The 16,968-nt window shown below is 46.5% G+C and overlaps 1 protein-coding gene across 2 annotated transcripts in view; it reads left to right on the forward strand.

Annotated features, from left to right (window-relative positions):
* Positions 1 to 16,968, forward strand: part of LOC136667951 (WD repeat-containing protein 7) — a 222,170-nt gene that overhangs the window by 103,023 nt on the left and 102,179 nt on the right. For both annotated transcript variants that reach the window (XM_066645141.1, XM_066645142.1), the window contains one exon: positions 349 to 472. In XM_066645141.1, the coding sequence (XP_066501238.1) occupies positions 349 to 472 (124 nt within the window). The remainder of the gene's footprint in view (positions 1 to 348; positions 473 to 16,968) is intronic.

The following is a 16,968-nucleotide window of genomic DNA, read 5'->3' on the forward strand; positions in this document are numbered from 1 at the left end:
AATGTTTGAACCATTGGATGCACACGGTCTTACTGGTGCAGTGTGGAGTTAATGAAGATTGTCCACCAGGCTGCTCCAATTTAGCCATGACACCTCCCACACTACAATGACAGGTGTTTCACTTTCACTGTCCAACCCCTGTACACACCTCCATAGACTTCCCTGTGTAAAAGTGAGCATCGCTGAATCACCGTTTTTCTGTGTAATCACTTGATGCTCTTTCTTCATATCTTTGCAGTGTTTGATCATGTTCAGTGGGATTTCCGCACGTCCCCGGGCATTACGCTGAACTCCGAGGAGATCACACTCCTGAGTGAGTCTGACTGAAAGTGTGTGTTTCTGTTGAAGGTCAGGGAAGCGGCGCAGGCTCTGCTGTTAGCGGAGCTGCGGAGGATCGGGCAGTCGGGCAGGAAGGACACCATCGACATGTGGGCGCCTTACCTCCCTCAGTATGTGGACACCGTCAGCTCACGTAAGTGTGTGTGTGTGTTATCGGCGCCGGTGTGTGTGCTTATTTGTCGTGTACTTTTCCATGTCCGGTTTTGACACACACACACACACTTTATTCCGTTAGAGCCCAGACTTCACCATAAAGCCGCGTTATGTACGTTTTTCAGAACTCTGAGGTAAAGTCATAGGAGGTTTTTAGTGTTAAAATCCCTACCCAAACCTGGGGATACGCTACACCACTTTTAGCCTGGTTTTAACTCATTCGGGCCGAGCCTGTGCTTGTTGGCTCTGGTCCAGTCGCAGGTGTCAGTCGGGGGAAAGTCGTGTAGTGTGCGAAGAGCTCAGACTCAGAAACAAAAAGAAGCTTTTAAAATGAGTGTTTCTGTGCTCTCTGTTCTCACAGAGCACTCCGTTGTCCTGTAAATGAGCTCACACCAACACAAACTCACACACCGTCGCGTGACTGCGTCCGGGGCGCTCGGTGAATGTCACTTAGGAGCGTTGTGGGTAAAGTGAAGGATAAAGCGGTTTAGGGAACGTCCCAGAGCTTTGAAAGGGTTCGTGACGCCTGCGTCAACTTGGGCTCCTTATGGAACATAGGGACTTTATCACAGACCTTGTTTTTCCATTCTCTAAATCCCAGAGTCAGACACTTGTAATGGATATCATGCCTTGTTTGGAAGAGACACACAGCTTTAGAACGATATTGTGACATGAAACAGGAGAAAACAGACCCGGGAATCTGGGAATTCATCAGTAGAAATAATGCTTTTGCCCGGATTTTGTGTGTTTGTGTGTTTGTGTGTGAGAGTGAGAGAGAGAGAGCGGGGATCAGTTCACAGTTAAACACACACACACACAGTCTCAACAAATGTGTGTGTGGGAGGGCAGTTGGGAGTAAGGATTTGTTTGTTTACTTTCAGTGTGAATATTGGATGTTTAGGTGGTGGATGATGTCACATGGGGTGGGCTGAGGGGGTCGGGATAAGGCCAGGCACACACACACACACTTCCTCCTGTATCCTTGACAGTATCTTTTATCCATTTCTCAGTAGAGAGGAGCCTGTGTAGTCTCTGTGTCTGTGTCTGTTGGTGAGTTGGGAGTATCTTGTTGATCTTGCGCTCTCACTCTCTTTTTCTCTCTCTCTCTCTCTCTCTCTCTCTCTCTCTCTCTCTCACACACACACACGCACGCGTGCGCACATACTGCCCATGATAAATCTACACACGCGTAAGGCTGGGTTGCCAGGTAAGGGATGTGTGTAGACTCTGAAGTCGGGTTGTGATTCTGCAGTCTGTCTCATGCTCGTGTAACAAAGTCCAGATCTAAGCTGCAGTTCTCCATGACAAACATGAGCACTGTTTTCAGACGGCCGTACTGCCCCCTGATAATCATAACGCTTCCAAACATGATATCTTGTATTCTGTGTATCGTCACTGAGTCCTCACAAACTCATTCTTTTGACACGGAGAAATCTCCCTCTCTGGGACTCCTCACGTTTAAAATGACCTCCAGTGCTTATACAGTCACACCTCTCTACCTTCAGGGGTTTCACCTTTGTGGCATTTGATTACTGTCAAGTTTGCCACCTGAAATTAAATTAGTAAATAAAGGAATGTCTGCAGCAAACAAAACTTATTTAATTGTCACATACATACTGATAAGTACATTTATTTAAATATATTGAAATATACAATTTATGGACAGCAGAATGGCTCTGCAGGTAGTGTCTCTGTCAAACAGATGTGGGTTCAAGTCCTGCTCCTGTGAGGAGTGTGGTGTGTTCTCTCTGTGTCTGCATGGGTTTCCTCCGGGTGACTGTCTGTGAGGAGTGTTGTGTGTTCTCTCTGTGTCTGCATGGGTTTCCTCCGGGTGACTGTCTGTGAGGAGTGTGGTGTGTTCTCTCTGTGTCTGCGTGGGTTTCCTCCGGGTGACTGTCTGTGAGGAGTGTGGTGTGTTCTCTCTGTGTCTGCATGGGTTTCCTCCGGGTGACTGTCTGTGAGGAGTGTGGTGTGTTCTCTCTGTGTCTGCGTGGGTTTCCTCCAGGTGACTGTCTGTGAGGAGTGTGGTGTGTTCTCTCTGTGTCTGCGTGGGTTTCTTCCGGGTGATTGTCTGTGAGGAGTGTGGTGTGTTCTCTCTGTGTCTGCGTGGGTTTCCTCCGGGTGACTGTCTGTGAGGAGTGTGGTGTGTTCTCCCTGTGTCTGTGTGGGTTTCCTCCGGGTGCTCCGGTTTCCTCCCACAGTCCAAAAACACATGTTGGTAGGTGGATTGAAGACTCAAAAGTGTCTGTAGGTGTGAGTGAATGGATAAGGGTTACCGACAATGAATGAATGAATGTTCACTTCATTCTTCCTGATGGAACAGTCAAAATGGCACATTTACAAAGTAACAAGAGCAAGTTACCCATATAAAACATTTAAAACCACAGGGTCAGTATGTACTGCACTAATAAAGGTGTGAGATGGTAAAACTGTCAATATATGAATGATCAGTGTGTGTAGGGAGTGAAAATAAAGAGATTTTAAACACCAGCAGTTAAAGTAAAAAATGAAAAGTGCAGATAACTGTCTGGTAGTGTGCAGTAGACAGAGCTGTGTGGTGAACCTCAGCACAGTTCAGACAGCTGCAGATGTATGGGTTTTTATATTCCATTTATATATTCACATTTATGACAGAAAATAGCGTTTGTAAACGTTTTGGTGTCCTGTAGGTAAAACAAGAGACTCTCAGTAAACACTTCTGTCACCATCGAAGTTCTTCCAGCTTATCAAACAGCACAGAAAACATTGTGATAATGTGAAATATTATAATTATTTGCAAGCTTTTTTATTTTATTTTTATTTATTATTTTAATTTAGCCGGCCCCTCAACCTGTAACTAGCAGCATCTTGAAATTACGTTCTGGCACCTGTGTCTGTGTACCAAATCCTATTGTGTGTGTGTGTGTGTCTCAAAACATTAACTAATTATCTGCATGATGGTGTGGTGAGCTGGCTGGTCTGGCACTCTTACTCACGGTCTAAACACATTAAGAACGGCTGCAGCACACCAGTATGTTCTGACACACACACACACACACACGGATATATAAATACACGCACTGTTTTACAGTCTCACACAGGATCGGCTGAGTGTTGCCGAATACAGATGACGTTAGCATTGGTCTGTTATCAGCGCCTGCTCTGGCCGGCGGAATGATGTCATGACGTGATAAATCCCATTGATTTTTGTGTTACTTTGAGCTCGGAGTTTGCTTAAAGCAAAGCTAATGTAGCTTAGGTAATGTAACCTGGCATTAGCTGAGCTAGATAAGGCTGGAGTCTGCACCCCAGGGAGGGAATACCTGCAAAAATCAGGACAAATTCTTACTGATCTATCGCATTAAAGACACGGATGCCCCTTTCACACGTGTGCGGAAATCCAGAAGTGTTCTACCTGGTTCATCTAGAGGAGCTGTGTGTGTGTGTGTGAACGCAACCCACAACGTATGTACCAGACACTACTCAGACTATATCCTCCTCGTGCCCTGGTAAAGATTCTGTGTAAAGTTCCGGAGTTTCTCCTGCACGCACTGCACAGGCTCTGTCCCCACGCTTAAAGCACGTGTTCCGTTTCCTCATGCGAGAGCGCGTCTCACAAAACAAAAACTCCCACTATGACTTGCACGTGTGAAAGGACTACTCCGGGACATTTCCGGTCCCGAGTTAATGTGTGAAAGAGGCATAGGTATGATTTTTTTTAAATGTATATGTTGTTTTTGTTCCTTGGCTCCCTCTACAGTTGCAGAGTGTAATTCAGTTGTACAGCACTGTCCTGAAATCAAGGAGGAGGGTGGAGGGAAGAGGGTGGTTTCATACCTGACTCCAAACGTTACATAGTGTAGTTACTGCAGTGCCAAGTCCAGAGTAGTAAAGACAGAGGCTCTGTTCTCCCTGTTACAGCTTGGTGGAGCCTCACAATGATTTTGTAGCTGTAATTTATGGTAAAAATACTACCTTGTGTTGCTTTAAACACCAATACACATCCCCAAACAGCGCCCAGATAATCAGACAGCACCGTTTATACACACTGCGTGTCCTGTATAGTTTTATAGGAATTTAATAACTAACAAAGGTGTCTGCATACTTTTGTTTATATCGTATATGTCTGAAAGGTGTTTGTGTGCCTGGGTTCCTCAGAGCTTCTTCTGAAATGAAGGGCATTAATATTTCATTTTCCGTTTCCATTTACTGCTGTCACATTGCTGTGAGGATTTGATGGCATCTGAAAGATCATTATAGAGGTCAGGTCCTTATGCTGAGTGATGAGTTCTGAATCACAAAGCCACTTCAACTCATCCCCGAGGAACTGTGTGGAGCTCCATCACTCTTCTACGGAGCTCATTATGAGATGCAGCTCAGCATCGTGATGGGGGTAAAGTCAGCTTACTCATGTGCAGCTGCTCCGTGCTTTTCTGAGGAGATTACGCAAGCTGTGTGTGCACAAATGAAAAATCAGACAGATGCCCCGCCCCCACCTTCAGCCTCACGCCGCCTCCTCCTCCTCCTCCTCCTCCTCTCTGAGCACTGTTGGGAAAGCAGGTGTTTGTTTGAGTCTTTCCCAGAAAGCCTAAAGAGCTGGCCTTGTCTCTGCACCTACACACACACACACACACACACGCACGCACACAGTGTTCCCGCTCTCTGTAATGTATCTGAGCCAGACAGGCTGCTCTTGCCTTTGGGACGCTGGTCAGAAATAGAGAAGTGGAAGACAGTGCTGAAGTTTGGGGCTTTTATCTGGAGGTGTGTGTGTGTGTGTGTGTGTGTGTGTGTGTGAGAGAGAGAGAGAGAGAGAGAGAGAGAGATGAATAATGTATAGACTCAGAGAGGATTCTTTAGGACGCTGTGTCTTACTTTTGACCACACGAGTTTCAACTGCAGTATGTTTACGTGTGCTTCTTTTGTGTGTGTGTGTGTGTGTGTGTGTGTTCACTCTGGGCATTCATTAAAGGCCAAACACCCCTTCTCCCTCCTTCAAAACAGCCACACATCCTCAGTGTTTACACTTTGTTCCTGGAAATGCCATCACACTCAGTCGGGTCAGGCTGTGTGTGTGTGTGTGTGTGTGTGTGTGTGTGTGTGTGTGTGTGTGTGTGTGTGTGTGTTTGTGGACATGCACTGATACGGGAATTGGGGGCTGCTACTGTTCTAGCTGACATTTTTTATTTACTTGTTTTTTCCTCATCTACATGCACTGAATCACTAGTGGACACATCTTTACTGTGCGCTGTTTGTTTAATCTCTATAGAAAAACATTACACAAATAGGATGCTCTGAAGCAGCTGCTGAAACTTTAAGGCCCCAGGCTCAGTGCAGTCTCTCTCTAGCGATGGAGCTCCAGTTGATACCTTTGGCTCGACTTGGAGTGATGACTGTGATCCAGAATTTATCATCGTCACTTTTCCCCTGTGTTACCTGCTCGGCACGCTGTTTGGTCCCTGGTTGTTTTTCCACTGTAAATCTCCCCATAGAAATGTAACTTCCCCATCTCTAAGGGGAACAGTGGTCTTTGGAAACCACAACAACGGCGGTGGTAACGTTAAGCGGTGTTTACTCATGGTGTATCGGCGTGTTGTTGTTGTTTGGGACTGAACACAGCTCCGTCATCAGTTCAGACAGATCAGTAGAGTTTGTTCCTTCCTTGTTGCAGCGTCCAGCTCTCGCTGGATTCTTTCGTCGGCCACCGATCCGAGGAGCGTTTGAATCTCTTCAAAAGACCACGGCGTCATTTTACGAGCTGCCGTCGTGAGTCGGATAGAAACAAACGTGATCTCTGCTGCAGCTGGAGATTTTACAGATGGAGAGTTGGTGCTGGTCGTCTGCGCTGCGTGGCGTAGAGTGACGGCTCTCTCTGGACGATCAGTGCTCTGCAAGGTTCACATGGTTTCTCGTGGCTGAATGCAGTCAAATGCACAGGGAAATTTTCAAGTGAAGATATGTTTGTTTAGGGTAAGGTTAGAGTACGTCTCTACAAAATTAATGCAAGTCCCTACAATGCTTGGAAGTGTGTGTGTGTGTGTGTGTGTGTGTCGGTCACACTCTGCTGATGGAGCCTGGCTGGACGGTTGGCAGGAGACAGGCAGTGGCTCTGGGGAGCGGTTGCTATGGAAACAACTGATGGTCAGTGTAGTGTTACCGTGGCAGCAGTGACCTCAGCAGGGATGCAGGACTGCAGGGGTCAATGAATCTGAGATGTCCCTCATTCTTTCTCTCTCTCTCTCTCTCTCTGATACACACACACACACACACACACAATCTCTCTCATACGTCTCAAATGGAAGGTAAACTGTCTTTCTTTATAACCTTTAGCTATTTTTTTTATCTTCTTCATTTCTTGTCTCATTTTCTTCTGTTTTCCGTCCTGTTCACTCTCAGAAACAAAGACACAGTACAGGTTCATTATCGTCACTAAAGCTACAAACAGTGTAGTGTATCTCTAAAGGTACAGCAGTGGTGTTAGAGTCCAGTTGTGTTCCTAAAGGTCATTACAGCTTTCCAGTGTGACGTGTTCTGTTCCCATTTTTAGCGCAATTCTAATCATTTTTACTCTGGAAGGTGAAGAGCGAAACAGACGGGGGCGGTTCTTGCGTTGCACCATGGGATTGCCTTCACAGCTGAGGACAGGTTCGATGCTGCTTTAAAATGTGTCTCGATTGAGGCAGTAGGCAGCATTCTTGAGGGATCTAGGATCTAGGACTTGGGACAGCCCACGGTGTCAGGAGTGCGCACACTGTGACCTAAAATGCTCACTAGATTTGGGACAGACCCACAGCGTCTGACTCCCTGGTCAGTGGTGGGCCTGTAAACCCTGACGTGCATCATACAGCCACAAGTTTGTGGACAGAAGTGGAAGGCATTCACAGACATTCACTTCCTGCATCGTCTGCTCTTCTGGGAAGGCTTTCCAATAAATATTGCAACATTTGCTGTGAGGATTTGGTGGCTTTCAGCCAGAAGAGCATTAGTGAGGTCAGGGTGCTGATGCTGGGCGATTAGAGCTCCATCACAATCTCCACTCACATCCAGCCCTGGCCGAGACACGGGTCCACTGCTGCGCACCCCAGCGCTGGGGAGATTTATAGCCTTGTTATAGACTTTGGCTCATGTGCAGCTGCTTCAGAGTGTCTCGTTCATTTCTGGAGAATGCGTTAGGTTTGAAAGCTGTATTCATTCAATCTACCATTGTGTTGATAGTCCATTTCACAGTGGGGTCATTCTGCTTCTCACTGAGAGAGTGTGACCCACGTCCACAGGCTGTGGTGAGGCACTTGAATCTGTACGATGAGAAATTAAAGGTCACACGGAGCCCGTGGGCAGCGGCAGCGGAAGATATGAGTGACCTTTACTTTCTCACAGTGACACGAGTACGGAGTGAGCAGGAGGAGGGTTAAACCCACTCTGCTGATGAAACTGAGCTCAGGCCTCTGTGGTGGTCCGGGTCGCTGTAGAGTGGAGAGAGGGCGGAGCTTATTCCATTGACGAACCCACACTCAAATGACTAGGCTGTAGGTGTTAAAATCACTGTCTCTCTTATTTCTCGCTCTCGTTTTCTCACGTTCTGCTCTGTTCTTTTATCTCTGCTCTCGTTTTTGCAGTTATCTCTCAGCTCTTTGATCTCCCCACTCTCGTTTTCTTTGTTTGACTTGGTTTTCTTGTGTCCTCCCTCTCGTTTCAGCAGTTCTCACTCCGCTCTCCACTTCCACACTTAGGTTTCCTTGTGTTTTTCTCTCTGGGTCGTCCAGTCCTCCCTCGTTTTCTCTGCTGTCACGCTGCCTGTTTTGTGCTGAGTCGTGTTATTTCTTTAAGTGTAGGTTGATAGACTCCAAACACACTGCGAAAATTGGTTTTTCAGAATATGCGCTTTTTAAAAATGAAATAAAACTAGCGAGAAAATATGTACAGAATCACACCACTTTTACGGCTAAACTGTGAGGAAGGTTATTGATTTCTGAGCTAAGATTTGTACATAATGTCAAACCTAAACCTATATTTTGGAGGGTTAATTTTGGATAAACAGCAGTAAAATAAAGATCTCAGTGTTTGTTGGGTGTTTGTGGATGGTTATTCTCCCCTCGCCGTAGAGCCGTAGAGATGATGTGATAGAGGAGGGGAAGAACCAGCGGAGAAAGAGCTTTGATGAAGGGACCTGGCCAAGAGAAAGAGAGGGAGAGGATCGATGAAGGTTAACCCTGAGCTCGTTCCTGCAGCTCTTTACCCACTGCTCTCGTTTAAATGGAGTGTAGCTCTGTTTCCACACACACACACACGCACACACAAAACACTGGCCATGGTTTAGAGCTTTTCAGCTCAGTCAGGTTTGCGTTTTCTTTTTAAATAAACACAAAAATGTGTGGACACCATCTCTTCCAGTGTTACTTCTGACACGGCATTAACCAAGAGTGTGTTCCTCTTCACTTCACTCACAGTCTCCACTCTTCTGACAGAGAAACATGAGAGAAATGAGTGAAATGTGAGTGAGAAATGTGAGTGAGAGCGAGGGAAACGTGAGAGACATGTGGCGGGGAGAAAAACAAGTGAGGTTGAGAAAAGTGAGAGAAACGTGAGAGGTTGAGAAATGTGAGAGAGAGAAACAAGCAAGAGAGAAATGAGTGAGGTTGAGAAATGTGAGAGAGAAACGTGAGTGAAATTAGAGTGAGAGAAACGTGAGAAATGAGCGAGGTTGAGAAACAAGAAATGTGAGAGAGAAACGTGGGTGAAATGAGAGTGAGAGAAACGTGAGAGACGTGGCAGTGAGAGAAACACAGAGGTTGAGAAAAGTGAGAGAAATGTGAGAGAGAATCGTCAGGGAAATGTGAGAGAGAGAAACATGAGAAAGAGTGAGAAATTAGTGAGAGGTGCACAGAGAGGGTTAGAAGCATAGACAGAGACAGACTGGTGTGTAAGTAGGTAAATGTACTGAAAGCTGGGTAGATATTCATCTATGGATAGTGTGTGTGGGGGGGGAGGGGGGGGGGGGTACACTTTTACACAGGAGTGTGTTCCTCTTTCCCTCCTGCCTCTCTGCAGTGTTTCTCCTGGAGTTTGTTTAAACGCTTCTGTCTTTGTTTGCTGTGAGAAATGAGATTATTGAGCACTTTGGGAATGGTGTGTGTGTGTGATTTCTGTCTGAGGGAAGTGTTTTTCCTGCTCCAGCGCAGAACTGAGCTCATAAAGAGCTGCGTTAATAACTGATGAATTGAATCAGGTGAGTTAGAGCAGGAAAACACACACTCACCATAATGCACTGTTTATGTGGTCATTTTGTCTCTGTACATAGTCTCTCTCTCTCTCTCACACACATTCGCGCGCGCTCTTGCTCTCTCTCTCTCTCTCTCACTCGTCCTTTAGCTCTCTGCTTTCAATTTTCTTCACTATTTCTTCGGTTTGTTTGTTTCTTCTGCAGTTGAGCTTTTGTCTATTTCCTTTATTTATCTGTATCTCTCTCTGACTTCATCTGTTTTCCATCTTTCTTTGGTTATTCCTCCATTTTCTCTTTCTGTTTTTCCCTCTCCCTCTTCCTCAGTCTCTCTCTCTAGATCTAGAGCTGTGTGTGAGACATGTGAAGCAGACACAGCTAAACGGGCCACTCTAATGAAGGAAACTGTCAATTAACACACAACACTTAAACCCTGTCTCTCCCTCTTCTTTACTCTGTTCTCCCTTGTCCCCCCCCCCCCCCTCTTTCTCTGCCTCACACCACCTCGGCCCCCCACAAACACGAGGCGACCATCTCATGCTCTCGCTCCCTCTCTCTCCCTCTCTGTATTAATTTTTTTCATTCTTTTTCTCTTACTCCGTCTCGACTCTGTGCCTTTTCCTCCGCTCGCCCCATGCCTCTCGCTTCTTTCTTTTTTCATGATATGTTTTGTGTGTGTGTGTTGTTGGGTGTGTGTTGTTGGGTGTGAGAAAGCTGCCTGCGTGTGTAATGCAATTGGGGAGCGGACTGTGGATCGATAAGCATGGAGCAGAGAGAATTAATGTGAGGCAGGCAGTCTGTCCATCATCGAGAGAGAGAGAGAGAGGGAGAGAGAGAGAGAGACTGGGTTGTTTGGCTGTAAAATAAATCCAGTGGCGAATGCAGAAAGTGGGCGGGGTTAGAGATGTAAATCTGCTGGTGATTTGTTGTTAGTTTATTCCTCTGCTGAGTCCTGTCAGTCCCTTCAGTGATGGGTAGATAAAGAAGTGCACACTTGCACCAGTTAATTTGAATGTGGAGCTCCAGCTGTGATCAATTACAATCAATAAAATCCACATCTCTTCATTTACAATCATCTACAATCAATAATCAATCAATAAATTAGAATTAATTATAATAAATACATCCTCGAATCCCTTTTAAGTTGAAATCAACTCGTAATAAAATCAACATCAGTCTCTTTCCAATTGTGATCAATGAATTATTACTTTTTAAAATGAAAAGTTCACTATAATTATCATTTTTTCCTGTTGTTAATTAGATTATGTTAAATAAAATATATCTTTTTAGTTTTTTTCCTGAAACCTCTCAGCTTTAAGGGTCCTGCAGAGGTACATCTCTCTCTTACAGTTTTAAACTCTCTTTAGATTTATTAAATATATATATATATATATATTAATAATAACTGTGGTTTTGTTTGATTTTAAAGTGTACTTGTTGAGTGTGGTGTGCTCCTGAGGAGAGATTCCCTCTGGTCACCTTCAGTGTGTGTTTTTTTAAAAAGATTCTGAGTCATCTGAAAAAGAATCAAATCAAGTTTGAAGTGCCGTGTTTCACAAAATAGTTTCTTAAAGATTCATATTGAGATTGAATCGTTAAGAGATTGAAGGTGTACGCCACATCTCTCATAAATACCATGTTCTTTGGAGTGACAGGGGAACCCTTGTTGGTTCCATAACATTCAATAACTGGTTCTTTTAAAGCACCACGTCTTGTTCTTCATGGAAACGATCAGTGGACAGCTGCAGTTTTCTTTCAAGGTTAATACAGTGTCGTCTCTCTAACGCAGAGCTGCGGACTGTCCACGGTTGAACTTTTAAAAATCTCACCACTGTTTTGTTAAGATCATATATTTACTTAGACACAACATCCCATTTGTTATGTTTAACCCTACCCCTAGTTTTTCAGTGTCCTCTCACCCCTTGGAGCTCAGTTACAGGGCGCAGTGGTTAAAATCTCCCCCTACGAGACCCTGATACATCATCAGAACACGAATAAAACAGCAGTGTTTCAGCGGCGGTTAGACTTTAACATAGTTACATTTAGGGCATCATATACCTTCAAAATTGTTTCTCAAAACCCTCTCCTCACTCTCTGTGATATGAAGCTGAATTCAGCGGTTAATTTGGCAGCTTTTTAAGAAATATCCAGTTCCACATTAAATACGATGCTATAATGTAATTACTTCAACATTAATAGGGGACGTCTGCGATTGTGGGGAAATGCTGTTCTCTCAGGTTTCTTACATTTAGAAGCTCCACATCCTTTAAGGTGGAACGGTGTGTTCGAGGGAATATAATGACAGTTGGGTGTTGGTGACTGAAGTGTTAATTGTCAAAGTGTTTATTCACTGTTTGATTGATTTACCACAGAAACTCGTGTGTATCTCGAGCTGTTTAGTTTTGTAGCACTTTCAGTATATTTTTGGAGATGTTTCCACCTTAAATGACTCAAAACAACAAAAAATTCAGTGTTAAAATAAGTCATCCTCATCTCGGTTGGTGCTTTTCAGCGTTTGGAGTCTCTCCGTTGTCTAAAATCCTCCAGATGCTGTTTCCCTGCCGTGAGCAGACAGAGAAAGCCTAGCATACCGGACCGAGCCCCTTGGTTTTTGGCTTTTTATGAGCTTTGGCATCAGTTTGATGTATGCCCCTGAAAAATCTCAGCTTCAAGGGGTGTATTGCTCTCCCCCTGGGCGCTACCCCTCTTTTCCAACAAAAACTGAGACCACCCCCTACCCCTAGGCAAAACGGAGGGGTGGGGTAAGTGGTAGGGGCAAGGTGAAAAATTGCCTCCACTCTTTGACCACATATGAAAGTGATTTAAATCTGTTTTGAAACAAACTGATGTGACAGGTTCAGAGTCCTGACAAAGTCAGACTGAATCACTTCAGTTAAGAAACATGATCGTAACCTAAATGTTTGATGGAGACCACTGATCATCCCTTGTGTTAAGAATGCAGGAGATTTCTTTATTTATTTATTATTTCTTTGTGTGTGTGTGTGGGGGGGGGGACTAATCCCCAAAGACCTGCTGGACCAGTTGTGGCCAAGCTGATGTCCAGAGGAGACCAGAGAGAGCAGAAACGCTGACCAAGGCACAGAAATCCCAAAGGGGGTGCGTTAGAAAATTATAAAATAATTTGTTATATTGCTTCTGAGAAATGGGTGTGCTGAGGGAAAATGAAAAAGAAACGTGTAGGTGGCAGTTTCCACGGTTCCCCACACACACACACACACACACACACACACACACACACATGCTCACAGACACATGCAGTCCTTCCAAGAACCAAGGAATTCCTCCAGCTGTTGGATGGAATAGAGAACTATCAGATCCCGTCTGTTCTCTAGTCTCTCGCCACTTCACCCTTAGTTTCTCTGAGTAAACGCGAACGGAGCTGGCAGTAAACTTCTGACTGTATTAAAGGATTGATTACATTCACAGTGAGTGAATCAGTGAATATAGTGTAACTCCATCATCTCCTCGGGTCACAGTCTGTGAGGAGTGTGGGGGTTCTCCCTTTATCTTTTTGGGTTTCCTGAGGGGGCTCTGTGAGTGACTGGGTGAGTGTGTGAAACTGTCCACAGGTGTGAGTGACTGGGTGAGTGTGTGAAACTGTCCACAGGTGCGAGTGACTGGGTGAGTGTGTGAAACTGTCCACAGGTGCGAGTGACTGGGTGAGTGTGTGAAACTGTCCACAGGTGTGTGTGTGTGTGTGTGTGAGAGTGACTGACTGGGTGAGTGTGTGAAACTGTCCACAGGTGAGTGTGTGAGTGACTGTGTGTGTGTGTGAGTGACTGGGTGAGGGTGTGAAACTGTCCACAGGTGTGTGTGTGTGAGAGTGACTGGGTGAGTGTGTGAGTGATTGGGTGAGTGTGTGAAACTGTCCGCAGGTGTGTGTGTGTGAGAGAATGACTGGGTGAGTGTGTGAAACTGTCCGCAGGTGTGTGTGTGTGTGTGAGTGATTGGGTGAGTGTGTGAGTGACTGGGTGAGTGTGTGAAACTGTCCGCAGGTGTGAGTGTGTGAGTGATTGGGTGAGTGTGTGAAACACAGACACACCTGCACACGTGTGTGTGTGTGTGAGAGTGACTGGGTGAGTGTGTGAAACTGTCCACAGGTGTGAGTGACTGGGTGAGTGTGTGAAACTGTCCACAGGTGTGAGTGACTGGGTGAGTGTGTGAAACTGTCCACAGGTGTGAGTGACTGGGTGAGTGTGTGAAACTGTCCACAGGTGCGAGTGTGTGAGTGACTGGGTGAGTGTGTGAAACTGTCCACAGGTGCGAGTGTGTGAGTGACTGGGTGAGTGTGTGAAACTGTCCACAGGTGTGAGTGTATGAGTGACTGGGTGAGTGTGTGAAACTGTCCACAGGTGTGAGTGTATGAGTGACTGGGTGAGTGTGTGAAACTGTCCACAGGTGTGAGTGACTGGGTGAGTGAGTGAAACTGTCCACAGGTGTGAGTGTGTGAGTGATTGGGTGAGTGTGTGAAACTGTCCGCAGGTGTGTGTGTGTGAGTGATTGGGTGAGTGTGTGAGTGACTGAGTGAGTGTGTGAAACTGTCCACAGGTGTGTGTGTGTGAGAGAGAGTGACTGGGTGAGTTTGTGAGTGATTGGGTGAGTGTGTGAAACTGTCCACAGGTGTGAGTGACTGGGTGAGTGTGTGAAACTGTCCACAGGTGTGAGTGACTGGGTGAGTGTGTGAAACTGTCCACAGGTGTGAGTGACTGGGTGAGTGTGTGAAACTGTCCACAGGTGTGAGTGACTGGGTGAGTGTGTGAGTGACTGGGTGAGTGTGTGAAACTGTCCACAGGTGTGAGTGTATGAGTGACTGGGTGAGTGTGTGAAACTGTCCACAGGTGTGAGTGACTGGGTGAGTGAGTGAAACTGTCCACAGGTGTGAGTGTGTGAGTGATTGGGTGAGTGTGTGAAACTGTCCGCAGGTGTGTGTGTGTGAGTGATTGGGTGAGTGTGTGAGTGACTGAGTGAGTGTGTGAAACTGTCCACAGGTGTGTGTGTGTGAGAGAGAGTGACTGGGTGAGTGTGTGAGTGATTGGGTGAGTGTGTGAAACTGTCCACAGGTGTGAGTGACTGGGTGAGTGTGTGAAACTGTCCACAGGTGTGAGTGATTGGGTGAGTGTGTGAAACTGTCCACAGGTGTGTGTGTGTGAGAGTGACTGGGTGAGTGTGTGAAACTGTCCGCAGGTGTGTGTGTGTGAGAGAGTGACTGGGTGAGTGTGTGAAACTGTCCGCAGGTGTGTGTGTGTGTGTGTGTGTGAGTGATTGGGTGATTGTGTGAGTGTGTGAAACTGTCCGCAGGTGTGAGTGTGTGAGTGACTGGGTGAGTGTGTGAAACACAGACACACCTGCACACGTGTGTGTGTGTGTGTGAGAGTGACTGGGTGAGTGTGAGAGTGACTGGGTGAGTGTGTGAAACTGTCCACAGGTGTGAGTGACTGGGTGAGTGTGTGAAACTGTCCACAGGTGTGAGTGTGTGAGTGATTGGGTGAGTGTGTGAGTGATTGGGTGAGTGTGTGAAACTGTCCACAGGTGTGTGTGTGAGAGTGACTGGGTGAGTGTGTGAAACTGTCCGCAGGTGTGAGTGATTGGGTGAGTGTGCGTGATTTGGTGTGTGTGTGTGAGTGATTGGGTGAGTGTGTGAAACTGTCCGCAGGTGTGTGTGTGTGTGTGAGAGTGATTGGGTGAGTGGGTGAGTGACTGGGTGAGTGTGTGAAACTGTCCGCAGGTTTGTGTGTGAGTGACTGGGTGAGTGTGTGAAACTGTCCGCAGGTGTGAGTGTGTGAGTGACTGGGTGAGTGTGTGAAACTGTCCACATGTGTGTGTGTGAGAGAGTGACTGGGTGAGTGTGTGAGTGACTGGGTGAGTGTGTGAAACTGTCCACAGGTGTGTGTGAGAGAGTGACTGGGTGAGTGTGTGAAACTGTTCACAGGTGTGACTGGGTGAGTGTGTGAGTGACTGTGTGATTGTGTGAAACTGTCCACAGGTGAGTGTGTGTGAGAGTGACTGGGTGAGTGTGTGAAACTGTCCGCAGGTGGGTGAGTGTGTGAGTGACTGGGTGAGTGAGTGAAACTGTCCACAGGTGTGTGTGTGTGTGTGTGAGAGTGACTGGGTGAGTGTGTGAAACTGTCCACAGGTGTGTGTGTGAGTGACTGGGTGAGGGTGTGAAACTGTCCACAGGTGTGTGTGTGTGAGAGTGACTGGGTGAGTGTGTGAGTGATTGGGTGAGTGTGTGAAACTGTCCGCAGGTGTGTGTGTGTGAGAGAATGACTGGGTGAGTGTGTGAAACTGTCCGCAGGTGTGTGTGTGTGTGTGTGAGTGATTGGGTGAGTGTGTGAAACTGTCCACAGGTGTGAGTGACTGGATGAGTGTGTGAGTGACTGGGTGAGTGTGTGAAACTGTCCACAGGTGTGAGTGACTGGGTGAGTGTGTGAAACTGTCCACAAGTGTGTGTGTGAGTGACTGGGTGAGTGTGTGAAACTGTTCACAGGTGAGTGTGAGAGTGACTGGGTGAGTGTGTGAAACTGTCCGCAGGTGTGTGTGTGAGTGATTGGGTGAGAGGGTGAGTGTGTGAAACTGTCCACAGGTGAGTGTGTGAGTGACTGGGTGAGTGTGTGAAACTGTCCACAGGTGTGAGTGACTGGATGAGTGTGTGAGTGACTGGGTGAGTGTGTGAAACTGTCCACAGGTGTGAGTGACTGGGTGAGTGTGTGAAACTGTCCACAGGTGAGTGTGTGAGTGACTGGATGAGTGTGTGAGTGACTGGGTGAGTGTGTGAAACTGTCCACAGGTGAGTGTGTGAGTGATTGGGTGTGTGTGTGAAACTGTCCGCAGGTGTGTGTGTGTGTGAAACTGTCCACAGGTGTGAGTGAGTGAAACTGTCCACAGGTGTGAGTTTGAGTGACTGAGTGAGTGTGTGAGTGATTCAGTGAATGTGTGAAACTGTCCACAGGTTTGTGAGTGACTGGGTGAGTGTGTGCAGCTCTGTCCACAGGTGAGTGTATGTGTTTGTGAGAGAGAGAGACTGGGTGAGTGTGTGTTGCTCTGTCCACAGGTGAGTGTTTGTGTGAGAGAGAGACTGGGTGTGTAGTGTGGAGTGTGTAGAGCTCTGTCCTCAGGTGAGTGTGTGTGTGTGTGTGTGTGAGTGATTGGGTGAGTGTTTGAGTGTGTGAAACTGTCCGCAGGTGTGAGTGTGTGAGTGATTGGGTGAGTGTGTGAGTGACTGGGTGATTGTGTGAAACACAGACACACCTGCACACGTG

The sequence above is a fragment of the Hoplias malabaricus genome, chromosome 15 (assembly GCF_029633855.1).
Source record: "Hoplias malabaricus isolate fHopMal1 chromosome 15, fHopMal1.hap1, whole genome shotgun sequence".
Taxonomy (NCBI): domain Eukaryota; kingdom Metazoa; phylum Chordata; class Actinopteri; order Characiformes; family Erythrinidae; genus Hoplias; species Hoplias malabaricus.